General features: G+C 48.2%; 1 protein-coding gene across 3 annotated transcripts in view; it reads right to left on the bottom strand.

Annotated features, from left to right (window-relative positions):
- Positions 1 to 14,681, bottom strand: part of EYA3 (EYA transcriptional coactivator and phosphatase 3) — an 860,742-nt gene that overhangs the window by 346,311 nt on the left and 499,750 nt on the right. For all 3 annotated transcript variants that reach the window (XM_078682511.1, XM_078682514.1, XM_078682513.1), the window contains one exon: positions 8,532 to 8,617. In XM_078682511.1, the coding sequence (XP_078538637.1) occupies positions 8,532 to 8,617 (86 nt within the window). The remainder of the gene's footprint in view (positions 1 to 8,531; positions 8,618 to 14,681) is intronic.

The raw sequence follows: 14,681 nt of genomic DNA, 5'->3' as shown, positions 1-14,681 counted from the left end.
AGCTTGGACTCTGTGACCCGGAGCCGGGGTACTCTCCTGCATGCACCGGGGATTCTACTGACGACGCAGCGGTGAGTGGGGAGTGGTGGCGCTTGAGGCTACAGCTGCACAAGGCCGGAGGGACAGCCACGGGCTCTTCACATCTCCCCGAGCCATTGGGTGGGACTGCCTAGAGACGCCTCTGCCGCTCGCGGAACCAGGTGCGGTCCCTTCAAGCTACTGCGATGGGTAAAGACAGGTTGCCCCGCGCCTCTCAGCCTAACACTATAACGCAATACACCACTCAGCGACTCCCCTGACAGCGGATCACACGTCAGTCGGGACAGGATGGGGAGAGTGAGGCGGCCGATGAGCCCTCCCGGGCACAACTCATGAAGGCGATACAGGGGTCCCATTCCGCCCTGGAGAAGCAAATAGAAACAGTCTCCATAGATGTGAACTTGCTACGGGCGGATCTGCGAAAAGTGGCTGATAAAGTCTCTACTGCGGAGGGGAATATCGTCCAGCTGCAGGGGGAGGTGGCGTCCCTGATGAAGACAGTCTCGCAGCTCACCGCCACGACGGGGGCACTGGAATGCAGGGCGGAAGATCCGGAAGGGAGGGCACGCTGCAGTAACATCAGGGTCCCTGGCATTCCGGAATGCTCGGAGATGGGCAATGCGGAACGCTTCCTGGAGCACTGGATCCGTACAACACTCTGCCCCACGGGCCTGTCTGAGGTCTTTGTAATTGAGCGGGCCCATAGGGCGCTGGTCCCGCCGCAGAGACCGGGTGCTCCACCGCGAGCCCTCATTGCTAAGGTCCTGAACTATCGGGATAGGGACTGCATCCTGAGCGCGGCTAGGGAAACGGCGAACCTCACCTTTGAAAACGCCACGGTTTCGATCTACCCGGACTATACCCACCAAGTACAGGAACAGCAGAAATCCTTTCTAGCAGTTAAGCAGAAACTTTGGGAGTTACACTTGCAGTACATGCTACTATACCCTGCTAAGCTTAAGGTCATATCCCAAGGAAAAGCACACTTCTTTGAAGCCCCAGGGGAGGAATGGGAGTGGCTGGAGATTAGGGGGATGCCCTCCAGCCGGGCGAACGAGGAGGAGCCCAGAGTGCGTGGGGGACACAGCCATCGAGGAGGTGCCGTAACAAGCGTAGGAATTCATCAGCGGCTGCTGTTCACGAGGAGCGACAGCGAATCACGGTGGGAGACTATGGAGCCCTTCCTGCGCTGACTGTGGCTCCTCTTCGGGATGAAGAACTGGTCCCGGAAACTCTTCAGCCCACCACTGACACTCTTCCGCCTACCACTGATACGGTCCCTCAAACAGTCGGGGGCTCGGTTGCTACCTCCACAGTTCCGTCCTGAAGGCTGTGTTCTGGACTGTAATGAACCGTGGGATTTGGTCGGCCTATCTGGAGCCATTCACGACAGCGAGAGTATTTAGGGGGTGGTGATTGGATCGGGGTGGAGCACTGATAGTAGGGGTGCGGGGGTTCTGAGAGTTGCGCATATATATCTTCTGATGGTTCGAGCCCCTACACCCGGTGTTGAGACAGCTGGTTGTGTCGGGAGCTGGGTGGGGGAGGGAAGTGCTCTTCTTCACCTGTTGGGCGGTTCAGCCCGGTTGGGCGTATGGGGTGGCTGTGCACGTCCTGGCACCAGCATGGGAAGGGCATATCTGCATGTTTTGTTGTTGCAAGTATATTGCTCGTGGGAGGGGGGTGGATGATGTTTTGGGAGGGGTTTTTGGGGGGAAATGTTGCAGGCATCGTATGCATTACATTTTGGGCACAGGATCGGGGTGGTTATATGGGTAGAGAACTATGGCTTTTTCAGACACGTCACCAGACATGGGGTATAAGTTCTTGAGCTGGAACGTGAGGGGGCTGGGTACATGCACCAAAAGATATAGGGTCCTGTCCTCCCTTCGCAGGCACAAAGTATCAATCGCGGACCTCCAGGAAACTCACCTCACTGACAATGGGGCCCAAAAATTGGTGAGAAAGTGGCGGGGTCAGGTGTTCCTCTCTTCGTTTTCTACATATGCCAGGGGGGTCCTAGTATGGGTGGCACCTCGGGTCCCGTTTGCTGTCCAATATGTGGAAGCGGACATTCACGGGAGGTACCTGCTCCTCCGGGCGAAACTATATGGTAGGGACATCACCATACTAAACTCATGTGCACCCAACACAGATGACCCTGTCTTTTTCCAGTCCCTCCAGGAGGTTCTGATCCCAGACCTGGAGGCACCGGTGCTTTGGTTTGGGGACTTTAACTGTGTCCTGGATCTCACTCTCGAGAGGTTCCCGCCCCGAGCTGGCACAAACCCACGAATGACTGCGAAGCTTAGGGAGGTCATGAGGAATATAGGAGCTCTTGATGTTTGGCGTCAGAGAAACCAGAATCAGAAGCTGTATACCTGTTTTTTTTCCACTCACAATACACATAGTCGCTTGGACAGGGTCCTAGTGGCAAACATGTCACTTGAGGTTACCCATCAGGCGCATTTTTTATCTGATCACTCTCCGGTGGGGTGTGTGGTGAATTTGGGGGCTCCGTTCTCTCGCCCCCGGACCTGGAGGTTGCCAACGAACATCCTTCAGGACCAGGTGGGGAAACATCATATAGAGACCGCTATCAACGACTACGTGGACATCAACTGGGGTGGGAGGGGGGGAGGTGGAGCTCACTTTGGCCACAAGATGGGATGCCTTAAAGGTGGTGGTGAGAGGGGCGTGCATGGGCCTCAGCTACGGGGTTTGGAGACAGTTCCGCCGGGAATTACAAGATGCGGAGAGTAGCCTCTTAGACCTGCAAATCTCGGAGACTCCTGATACTCTACCGCGAGAGGTGGAACAGGACACTCGGTCTCGCATTCATGATATCCTGGAACGGCTTGACAGATATACCCTCGCCCAATATACAATATAGACAGCGCCTTCATAGGGAGGGCGATAAATCAGGTCGCCTTTTGGCCTGGATCCTTTGTCGGGAGCAGGTCCCGGAGAGAATGGTGGCCCTGCGGGGGCCTACAGGAGGAGTGGTCCACTCAGAAGTTGGCATCCTACGAGTTCTCCAGTCTCACCTACAGCGGGTGTATGCCGCGGACCCTGCCATTTCCGAGGCCTTTATCTCCCTTACCTTCAAGGGTTGACCCTGCAGTCGCTTCCCAAAGCAGCACAGGAGGATTTAGATGAAGTCCTCACGTTAGGTGAGGTGCGTTCTGCATTGCGGCGCCTACCGCGAGCTAAGTCCCCGGGAAGCAACGGGTTCCCTCCTGAATTTTATCAGACATTCGAGGGTGCACTTTCCCGCCTCCTCCTGCAGGTATTCCTCGAGGCGTTTGAGCGCGAGACTGTCCCACAGAGTATGACACTGGGGGAAATATGTATGATCCTGAAACCGGGGGGCGGGGGGGACACACGCATGACCCTTCGTCGTATCGTCCGATTATAATGATCAACACGGACGTGAAGATTTTGTCCAAGTTACTGGCCTCGCGCTTGGCGCCATATATGTCTCACCTGGTCCACGAAGACCAGTGCGGGTTTATTCCGGGGCGCAATACGGCCATGAACTTGCGGCGGTTAAATCACATTATTCATGAGGTACGTGGTAGGGAGGAGCAGAGGGTACTGGTGTCTGTCGACCTCGCTAAAGCGTTTGACACAGTCGACTGGGGGTATTTGCTAGAGGTCCTCCGGGTTGTGGAGTTGGGCCCCAACTTTTGTTGCTGGATTCGCATCCTGTATATGGCCCTTCACGCCAGGGTGAGACTTGGGGCTGCGCGTTCCTAAGTGTGGCGACTGGGACGGGGTACACGTCAGGGTTGTCCCCTCTCGCCGCTCCTGTTTGCTCTGGCCATAGAGCCCTTTGCTGTCCGAGTCCGAACGGAGATGGCACTGTGGGGTATTACGATGGGGGACACATGCAACGTCATCTCTTTATATGCAGACGATGCCTTGTTCTATTTGACTGCTCCAAGGGAGGCACTGCCGATATTGCTGCGCCACCTGGATCGGTTTGGCGAGGCGTCGGGGTTGCGACTTAACCGCAGCAAGTCTTTGATCTTTCCACTTGCGGGTCTTGAATCGGTGCCACTGGGAGACTTACCAGACCTCGGATTGCGATGGGAACGGGAGGGGTCCCATTATCTCGGAATACAGGTGGCCGCGACGGATTCACAGCTGCTGGCCCGGAATATGAATCAGATACTCACATCCTTACAGCGGTCGGTGTCCTTTTGGAATTCTCTGCCACTTTCTTTGATGGGACGGCGCGCCGTCGCCAAGATGGTAATGCTTCCCAGGAAGTTATATGTCCTCCAGAACTCACTGTGTCCTCTTCCCCCACGAGTTTTTCACACTCCTAACATGTTGCTCACGTCCCTGCTTTGGGTGGGCCGGCGCAGCAGGGTAGCACTCCACACTGTTGTCCGCAGCTACGAGGAAGGGGGTCTGGAAGCGGCATGCTTCGACTTGTATTACTATGCGGCGCAGCTACAGCCTGCGGCCCGGTGGTTAGCGGACGCGGATAACTGGAAGACGCGCCTCCTTGCGGGTAGGGCGAAAACCCAGAGGCTACAGGTTGCGCTAATGCAGGGCAGGGGGGCGGACGAGACTCTTCCTTATGTTGCGCCACACGGCCGGTATCTATCATACGGAGGGCACCATTCCATAGGGAGCTACCGGTCTGGATACTGGCCCCTTTCATTGCCATGGAGAAATACATGTCTTTCCACTCTTGGCGGGAGGGTGGATGCGGGGTTATAGCTGATCTCTACCCCAACGAGTCCTTCCTAACTTATGAGCAGGCGGAGGAGGCCTTCGGCCTTGGGAGAGGACAATACTTGCACTATCGGGAGATTTTATATATTTGTCTATATATATATTCACTGAAAAAACCATAGGTTTCAGCCACGTTCTAGTTAGGAATTAGCATTTAAAAAACCTTAGAAATTCACTGAAAAAACCATAGGTTTCACACATGTTATAGTTCGGAATTAGCATTTAAAAAAACCTTAGAAATTCACTGAAAAAACCCAAGGTTTCACACATGTTATAGTTTTTTTTTTACTTTATTTTTCAGTTTACGTAACATATACAAGAACACCCAATTAGCATCACTACAATGTATGTATACAGTTCAACAACCTCATTATTGGCACTTGGGAACGTAGGCAGCATCCAGAGCGGTACGGACACATGAGGAATAAACACAATAGTAGACAAGTAGAAACATTGCGAGGAAGCAGCCAAGCACATCACAACTATAGGTGGTATATAACTCTAGGGGTCACCCCCTCCCTCACCTTCAGACCCCGACCCAACTGGCGTACACTCCCCGCTACTCGCACTGTCGGACTCGCCCTGGGAGGACAGCACCCTCTCCGCTAGTCCTGAGGCACACATGACTCGCCAAGCGAGTAAGTCATCCTGCAGTTTCTCGTCTCTCCGAGTAAGTTGCATGCGAGTTTCCTCAGCCAGGGACCACTCTCTAACATCCCTAAGCCAAATGGGGACCTCCGGAGCCCTCTGTCCCATCCAAGTGATCGCCACCCTGCGCCTGGCAAGCACCAACATTAATTGTAAAAGTTTATAGGAGAGCTTCCTTTACCTGGGTCTGGGGACTAACGCCAGCAAACAATGCAAGGGGTCCATTGCTATCCGAAAGCCTGTAGTGGTGACTATACGATCCACCACCCCCAGCCGGAAACTCCTGACCGAAGGACAGTCCCAGGGCAAGTGTAAGAAGTCCGCTCTCTCCGCGCTACATCTGGGGCAGCTGTCTCCCCTGCCCCCAGAGATGCGCTTCAGGGAAACTGGAGTCAGTTAGGTGCAGTGCAAAAAGTTAAAGTGTATCAATTTGAACCGTGCATTGCACGAAACCTTGCGCGTAAGGGAACCTATACGCTTTCGCTTTCGCTGCCCCTGCTCTAGCGCAGTACCGAGATATGCCTACCAAGCCATCCAGGACGGCGGCACCGGTGGGGTGGAGTCCTGTTTCATAGCCTTATACAGTAGAGAGATCAGTTTACGCCCCTTACCACAGGAAAGAAGAATGTCCAAGGTGTGGGTCAATGGTGGTGCGTTCGGGCACTGAGGCCAGGTAACCTTCACTACATCCCGGTATCCTGTTTAGGCAACCCCCCCCCCCCCGTAATTCTTAACCAGCGCGAATATCGTCTATTACAGCGTGATTTTGGGGCTTTGCATCTTTACCCCGTATCACTTTTACCTTTTAGACGGTGTTTCATCTAACCTATGCCGCCCCTACCATGATCGTATGAGGAAGCTAACAGTTACCGCACTGTACCGACCTATACAGGTAGGTCCCTCTTGATTACTATGGATCCCCCGGTACTTAGCTGTTTTTGTAAATATGTCTCCCTTACAGATTATCTTCACTTCCGTGTGGCCCTTTCTCCCCCCCACCTCACTCCCGCCCTGATGAAGGTGTAGCCCGTGTGGGGCTATACACCGAAACGTGCGCCGGCGTTTTTTCCACTCTAGGAACCTACTGAACCATCTGGGACTATATGTCATCGGTCCCTACCCATCGTATGCATCTGTGACTATTGTGTGGAGTGTTGTATGATGTATGAATGATTGCTTTTGTTGTGTGTTGGTGGTAGTTATTGTGGGAGAATTGGCGATGAATAGTATTTAATCCTCTTTATAAAATATTTTATCCACTTAGATTTATAATTGTTTGTCTTAAAATATGTTTTGCTCTTTGTGCTAAAATATAAATGAAAAAGAAATAAAATGAATTTCTAATAAAAACGTTTCTAACTATTATATACATGCTTATCCATTTTTGAGATATCCACCAGGGTTCAGAGTGTAATATTAAGTGTGTTGGACCTCCCGTAGGCCTTCATTTTGAATTTACAGGGCAGGTTCTCCTTGTTTGATCTCTGTTTTCTTCCCCGTCAACCTGCCTGTTATTGATGTGGGGTCAACCGTTCTTTTGAAGTATTGTCGATTCGGACTAGCACAGAGGAACCCGCAATCCTCGGGTGGAATGCTTGGAGAGACAGAAAAAACGGCTCGGAGTTCCAGCCTATTGATCTGCTGTTCTTGAATCTGCAAATCCTGCAGATGACCTCCTCATCCTTCCATCCTTTCATGGAGGCCTCTGTCATTAAAACGAAATCTGGAACGGCCTGTAGGAGCGCGAGACCCTGGGTTAGATTCTCTGTCTGCGACCACCAATGTAGAGAATTTATCATGCGCGGTGTGACCCTGATGGTATCTTCGAACGAACCCATGGCTTGTTGCCATTGAAGTTGCAGTGCCTCCTGAGCTGTGTCAAGGGTATAAGGTGTATCGCTGAAGAGCGCATCCTCCAGAGCAAAGCAAACATTCGGACTGAAACTGACCTTTTTAAAATTAACCTTTCAAATTTTTGAAGACGCAGCTGGCGGCTGTGTGACAAGAATGCGTTGCACTGGACCGTGTCTAACCCTGCTCTGAGAAAAAAACATGACTGGGAGAGGATGTAACTGATTTGCTGTCGTTGAGAATCAGCCCCAGAGAAGAGAAGCGATGGATACATTCTGCTGTGGAAATCTTGGTTACGTGTTCTGCAGGACCTTTGAGCAGCCAATCGTCTAGATAAGGGAATTCTTGTATTCCTCGAGATCTCAATGCTGCTGCCACTGGTGCCAAGCACTTCGTGAAGGTTCTTGGTGCCGATTTCAGCCCAAACGGGAGCACTTTGAACTGATAATGGGCACCAGCCACTTGAAAGCGAAGATATTTGCGATGTTTAGGGTGGATAGGTATGTGGAAATATGCATCTTCCATATCCAGAGAAGGCATAAAATCTCCTTTGTTTAAACAACTCGAAAGCTTGTGAAGGCGAGGGGGAGGGGGACCTCTGGGCGGAGTCGTAGTTGGCTGTATGATGAATTCCAGGGTGTGGCCGTTGGTTACTAGGTCTAGAACCCATTGGTTTGATGTAATTTCCTGCCACTTGTGAACAAAAGCTGAAATCTTCGGGCCCACAGGTAAGGAGGGTAAAATGGCTAATCAACACTAACATCTCTGAATTTAAGCAGAAAAAGGCTAGTACTTACCCAGCACATACAGATAAATGTTACCAAGCTCATGGTAACTTTGGATAGGCACAAGAGTGAAGTGGTAGTTCATTTTCTCTGTTTCAAAAGTAGTTTATCCACAGAAGACTATCCTATTAATAGAAGCTGCATCACTTATTTGACAACTTCTAGACCAAAGTGTATAAGAAAGAGTGAGTCAAGAGTGTTAATAGTCCTTTGCAGGATAAGATACATTTTGGTTACTAAGTACCAGAAACACTGTTCTCCCCCTGGTATTCAGCACTATTTCACTTCACAAAAAAAATTATTTTTATTAAAAACTTTTGCAATTATTCACATAATTCCTTAATGTTTATAATAGGTAAAGAAAGTCTCACCTTCATGCCACTGAAACCTTTTCTAGGACAATAGTTTTGAAGAGTACACAATAATGCTATATTGTCAAAGGTACATTTTCATAATTACCAGGTGTGATGCAGTCGAAACTGTCGGAGATGGAATATTTGAAACTGTTGAAGACGTTGAGATGGTATTGGTATTTGTACTCCCAACTGCAAAAAAAATAATTACATCTCTTACTACATCACAGGCAATTCTACAAAAGGGTGCAAAATGCAAATTAAAGCAGTATTATAGACGTAAGGAAAAGCTAGTACATTTCCAGTTTTCTGTGATGGCAACCTTTATATACTTCAAACCACGGATTGCTCCACCCATTTGTGTGATCCTGGAGCTACAACACATAGACAAGAAATAATGTTACTTCTAGTAAAGCATTTAGTTATTTCGGATATTGGGACATGTCTTAATAAAGCTGCAGGGCCAGCTTTACCTGCTGTGGAATAGAATTTAGTTTCTGAGAAAATTACCCACCAATAATAGAAGCCTTTTCAGGATACTATCTGTCTGGGGACTGATAGTGAAGAAAACATTTTATCATTATGAAAGGGCCCATATTTACAATTCAGATGTTCAGAGCAAAATCATAGGACTATACTGACATCCAGCATGTGTAATGATATTTCAGCTGGTGAAGCTGAATTTGGATGGCTCAAGCATACACAGATGTTTTGTTTAAGATTACCTTCAATAAGATGGTCCACTGGGAGTTCTTATCCCATGATTCTTATAAAATATTTTGGAATGTGGCAGGGTATACAGAATCGACATCTAACTAAAGTTGCAAGCAGCAGAGGTATTAGTTGTTTTGCTGCTTGGGAAACTGCCTTTAACGAACAGTGATAGAGGTCTTTCCTATGCATTATAAGGGAGTGGCCATCAAATTTGGAAGGGCGAAAATAAAAACCCGCAAAGCAGAGTGGGTCTTCTGATCACAGGGAGAATATTTTGCTGTACTTTCTAGCAAGTACTTAATAACCAGAAAAGTGAAAACACAAAGCAACAAAGGACTTTTTCCTTTAAGCAGTAACTGCAGCCAGGAGTACATAAATAAAACGCAAACTAGATTTTGCCAATTGGTTATGGTAGCACGGTTTCTTAATGTTACCTGTTTGGACTGATGCTCATCTGTAAATGCCAGATACAGAACCTTTGACAATTGAAAACATAACGCTCTGGTTGATGGGAGCATTCTATCACTAAGAAGGTTTATATGCTCGTGAAACAAGTTAAGAGGACCATACTGAAAGGATTTATAGGACAGTCCTCCAATATTAAGGACAGTAGATTGGAGTTGGAAAATTTGGCATTGTAGCCTGCAGAGGACCTGCCGTGCATGTCAAATTCATGAGGATTTTTGACATCTAGAAGATATTCGGTGAACTGCTAATTTGTCTTGGAATACCTTAGCTTGAGCAAGATATATGGGGTCAATAGGAGGCGTAAAGCAAAAGGAAAAAGCCATCTACCAGTATGCATCTGTTCTTGGCACGTAGGGATGCAGAGTCACACACTAGTGCATAGATCGCCATCTGGTGGTGGGCCCGGATGATTACACTTTGTCGTCATCTTGGAAGAGTCTTTGTATGGTAGCTGACTCCTCCCTTGGAGCATAGTGCCCATGGGCATCGACTCAATCTTCAGATTGCTTTTCGTCATAAGGTAAAATGATAGAGTTGTGTAAGAACAGAAAAAGATGTCCATGTACAGTGTATTTAATTAAGATTTTACTCGAACAGATAAAGGTAGCCAGGTAGGCGGATGGGCGTGTGCGACTCTGCAGCCCTACATGCCACGAACAGATGCATACCGGTAAGTAGCATTTTCTGTTTGAGGCATATGGGCTGCAGATCACACACTAGTGCATTGATTGCATAGCAGTTGTCTCCTTTAGTGGCGACCACCAGTATCTGTTGCACTAGTTTGGAATAGTGTTTTGAGTACAGCCTGGCCCACACTAGCTTGTTGTTTTGCTTGCACATCTACATAGTAATGCTTTGTGAATGTGTGCGGTGTAGACCATGTAGCTGCTTTGCATATATCCTCTAAGGGAATGTTCCCTAAAAATGCCATAGAGGCCCCTAGTTTACAGGTGTAATGAGCCCTAGGGGAATGGATAGAGTGTGTTTTGCTTTTTAGTAGCAAATTGGATTGTTTTTGACAATCCACCTTGCAATCCATTCTTTGAGATGGGATTATCTTTATGTGGAGGAGAAAAGGACACAAAAAGTGGTTTTGTTTTACGAAATGGCTTTGACCTATCAATGTAGTAGAGAGCTCTTTTGACATCTAAAGTATGGAGAGCTCTTTCAGCAACTGTTTGAGGTTGAGAGAAGAATACTGGTAACTCAATAGACTGATTGAAATGAAAAGGTGAAATGACTTTTGGAAGGAACTTGGGATTTGTCCTTACAACAACTTTGTTGTGGTGGAGTTGGAAACCAGTCGCTCCGCACCCTGACCAGGTGCCGCGAGCGTGAGGGGTAGGTGTTTCCTGTGTCCCAGTGCCCGATTTGAGGCATAACCACCAAACAGCGCTGGCCTCACGGGAGCAGACTGCGAGGCCCTGTTAATCGCCCTTAGGGTCGCATAACTAGAGCAGGACTTTAGGCCTTCTTCTCAACCGACCCAGTGAGGTTGTATCTGAGCTTTTCATTTTTTATGTTTGAAAACCCTCCCTTTTTACGTGTAGTACTTTTTCCTGGTCCTGACGAATCGCCGGATGGCGAGAAACATGTTGACCACACCAGGGGGTAGAGCTAGGTTCTGATACTTACTACAGTCTCTAGCTCCCCTCTCAACCCCCTTTTAATCAGGGAAGCAGCCACGCTAATAAATCCTATTGTGGACTGGTTACCCTTTTTTAACATCCATACATTTCACACCGACTACACTTATTTCCTTCTGACTCACACACACCATCGGCAAGGAATAAAAGACCTCCGTCAAAAGGGTGCATCCATGCACCCCGTCAGACATTGCAGCGCCGGTCTGACGAGGAGCAGTGAGCCAATGATGACACTGGACACCCTACGGTCAGGGTGTGTTCCACACCTAAACGCCCTGGGTGTGTGAGGCTCTCTAATTCCGATAGAGGAACTACTTAGTTCCTTGACCCTCCCCCCTTCCCCCCCGGGGAACTTTGTACCCTTCTGTGCGCTCTTGAATTGTTAATGCCTGGATCTCACCCACTCTTCTGAGTGAAGTAATAGCAATTAAAAAGGCAACTTTCCATGAAATAAATTGTAACTCACACTTATGTAAGGGTTCAAACGGAGGGCCCATAAGTCTAGTGAGAACAATGTTTAAATTCCATACAGGTGAGGGTGATACCCTGGGAGGAATAATTCTTTTAAGGCCTTCCATGAATTCTTTGATGGCAGGAACTCTAAATAATGATAGATTTTGTCTGCTTTGAAGGTAAGCTACTATGGCAGCAAGATGTAACCTGATTGAGAAGTATGCTAAACTGCATCTTTGTAGGTGGAGTAAGTAGCATATCATGTTTGAATGGAAACATCTAGTGGGTTAATGTTGTTATTGGTGCAATAGACAACAAACCTTTTCCACTTGGCTGCATAACATGCCCTAGTGGTGGGACGTCTAGCCTCTTTTATAACATTCATGCAATCAGGTGGGAGGTTGAGATATCCAAACTCTAAGACCTCAGGAGCCAAATCGCTAGATTGAGCTGCATGGGATCTGGGCGCATGATCTCTCCATGGTGCTGTGTTAACAGGTGTGGAGATAATTTGAGCTTGTGATGTGGTACCACTGAGAGTTCTAGTAGTGTGGTGTACCACGGTTGCCTTGCCCACGTTGGTGCAATGAGAATCAATGTAAGGGAGTGTTGATGTAACTTGTGGACCACTAACGGAATGAGCGGGAGAGGCGGAAAAGTGTACGCAAATCTATTTGACCAACTCATCCATATCGCATTGCCCTTGGACAACGGGGGTGGATACCTGGCGGCGAAGTTTGGGCATTTGGAGTGGAGATGTTTGGCAAACAGGTCTATGTCTGGCTGTCCCCACCATTGAAAGTAAGGTTGAAGAACTTGAGGATGAAGCTCCCACTTGTGTATCTGTTGTCTTTGATGACTTAACAGATCCACAACCTGATTGTTGTGCTAGTTGGAAGGTTTTTTGAGGAAGGAACCACCTCCATATGCTCTGCGCCAGCCGGGAGAGCTGTAAGGAGTGTGTTCCTCCCTGTTTTTAGATGTAGTACATGGCTGTCATATTGTCGGCGCGGACTAACACAGCCTTGCTTGATAGGTAATGTTGGAAAGATTTTAGAGCTAGAAAAATGGCTAGCAACTCCAGATGGTTTATGTGGATTAGCTTTTGCTGCGGTGTCCACCTGCCCTGTACGCTGTGTCAAATGAGCTCCCCAGCCAGTGAGGAATGCATCCGTGGTTAGCACCACTTGTGGAACTAGGTCTAAGAACGGCCGTCCTTTGGAAAGGTTTTTGGTGTTCCACCACTGCAGAGAGCGATGGGTCTGGCCGTCCACCACCACCAGATCTGTTAATTGACCTTGAGCCTGGTTCCATTGACTAGCTAAGCACTCTTGCAGGGGGCGAATTTGGAGTCTTACGTGCGGTACCACGAAAAAGCAAGACACCATCATTCCTATTAGTTGCATGAACACTCGAGCTGGTAGTGAGTGTTGCAGTTGGAATCTTTTTATAAGAGCCTGCCTGCTTTGTATCCTTACTGGATTGGGGGATGCAAGTGGCTTGGAGGTATCTATTGTGGCACCCAGGTACTGTTGAGACAGGGATGGCTTGAGATGTGACTTGGTTTGATTTATGGTGAACCCAAGTTTGTGTAGGAGGTGAATTGTTTTTGTGGTGTGTTGCACACATTGGTGGTACGACTTGGCTTTTATTAGCCAGTCATCGAGATATGGGAAGACATGGATGTTTTCCCCTCTTAAGTGTGCCGCCACTACTGCTAGACACTTTGTGAACACTCGAGGTGCTGTGGTCATTCCGAAAGGGAGGACTTTGAACTGGTAATGTTGACCGTCCAGTACGAACCAAAGGTACTTCCTGTGAACTTGGTGGATGGGAATGTGGAAGTAGGTGTCCTTGAGATCTAGAGTAGCAAGGAAGTCACCTTGTTTTAACAGAGGAAGGACCTGCTGTAATGTGACCATATGGAAGTGGTCTGATTGTATGTAAAGATTTAGGGGTCTCAGGTCTAGTATAGGTCCGAGGGAGCCATCTTTTTCTGGGGAATAAGGAAGTAGAGGGAATAAACACCTGTGTTTTGATGGTGTACTGGAACTAGTTCTATTGTATTTTTCTTTAGTAGGCTGGTCACTTCTTGCTTGAGGAGTGTGAGATGCTCTTGTGACATGGGATGCTGTCTGGTATTGTTTGAGGAGTGGAAGTGAGCTCCAGGCAATAACCTGACTGAATTATTTGTCTCACCCACCTGTCTGTTGTGATGGAGTTCCAGACAGGTAGGAACTGTTGTAATCTTCCCCCGATGGAGTGGAATTTTCTGGGGGAGGGGAGGGAAGTCACTGCTTGGGAGTGGAGTTATTGCGGTTGTTGTTACCTTTGCCTCTACCTTTAGTTTAGTTACATCTATATCCTCCTCAGTAATAACCTCTATTGGGCGAGGATTGGGTGAGTGATTTGTAAGAAGAGGAGGTGTTGTCTGTTTGAAAGGTTTTGGAGGCGCCCCTGTAAGATGAGCGCGAAAGGATGCCCTGGGAGTCTGAGTTTGTAGGGCTCCCATGGACTTTGCCATGTCAGTATCCCATTTCATTTTTTTTAATGAACTGTCATTTTAGGACCAAAAAGATGTTGCTGGTCAAAAGGTTGGTGAAGAATACTGGTTTGTACCTCTGGTTTGAAAAAAGAAATACACAGCCAGGCATGTCTACGTAAAAGTATGCCGGTATTGACTGCCCTTGAGGCTATGTCAGCAGTATCTAAGGCACAACCTATGGAAGTATTGGTAATAACCTTACCTTCCTGTATTAAATCAGAAGCCCTGGTTTTATATTTGTCTGGCAACTGTTGCATAAGGTTTTCAAGTTCATCATAATGAGCCCTGTACCTTGCTAATATGGCCTGGGTGTTGGCAATTCCCCACACATTGGCTGCCTGAGAGATCATGTATTTGCCTGACGCATCTAACAGTTTGGACTCCTTATCAGAGGGTGGAGCATCCCCTGTTGATTGTGAATTAGCCCTTT

This window comes from Lissotriton helveticus, chromosome 3_1 (assembly GCF_964261635.1).
Source record: "Lissotriton helveticus chromosome 3_1, aLisHel1.1, whole genome shotgun sequence".
In the NCBI taxonomy this organism is placed as follows: Eukaryota; Metazoa; Chordata; class Amphibia; order Caudata; family Salamandridae; genus Lissotriton; species Lissotriton helveticus.
This window is presented reverse-complemented; position numbering and strand designations above follow the sequence as displayed.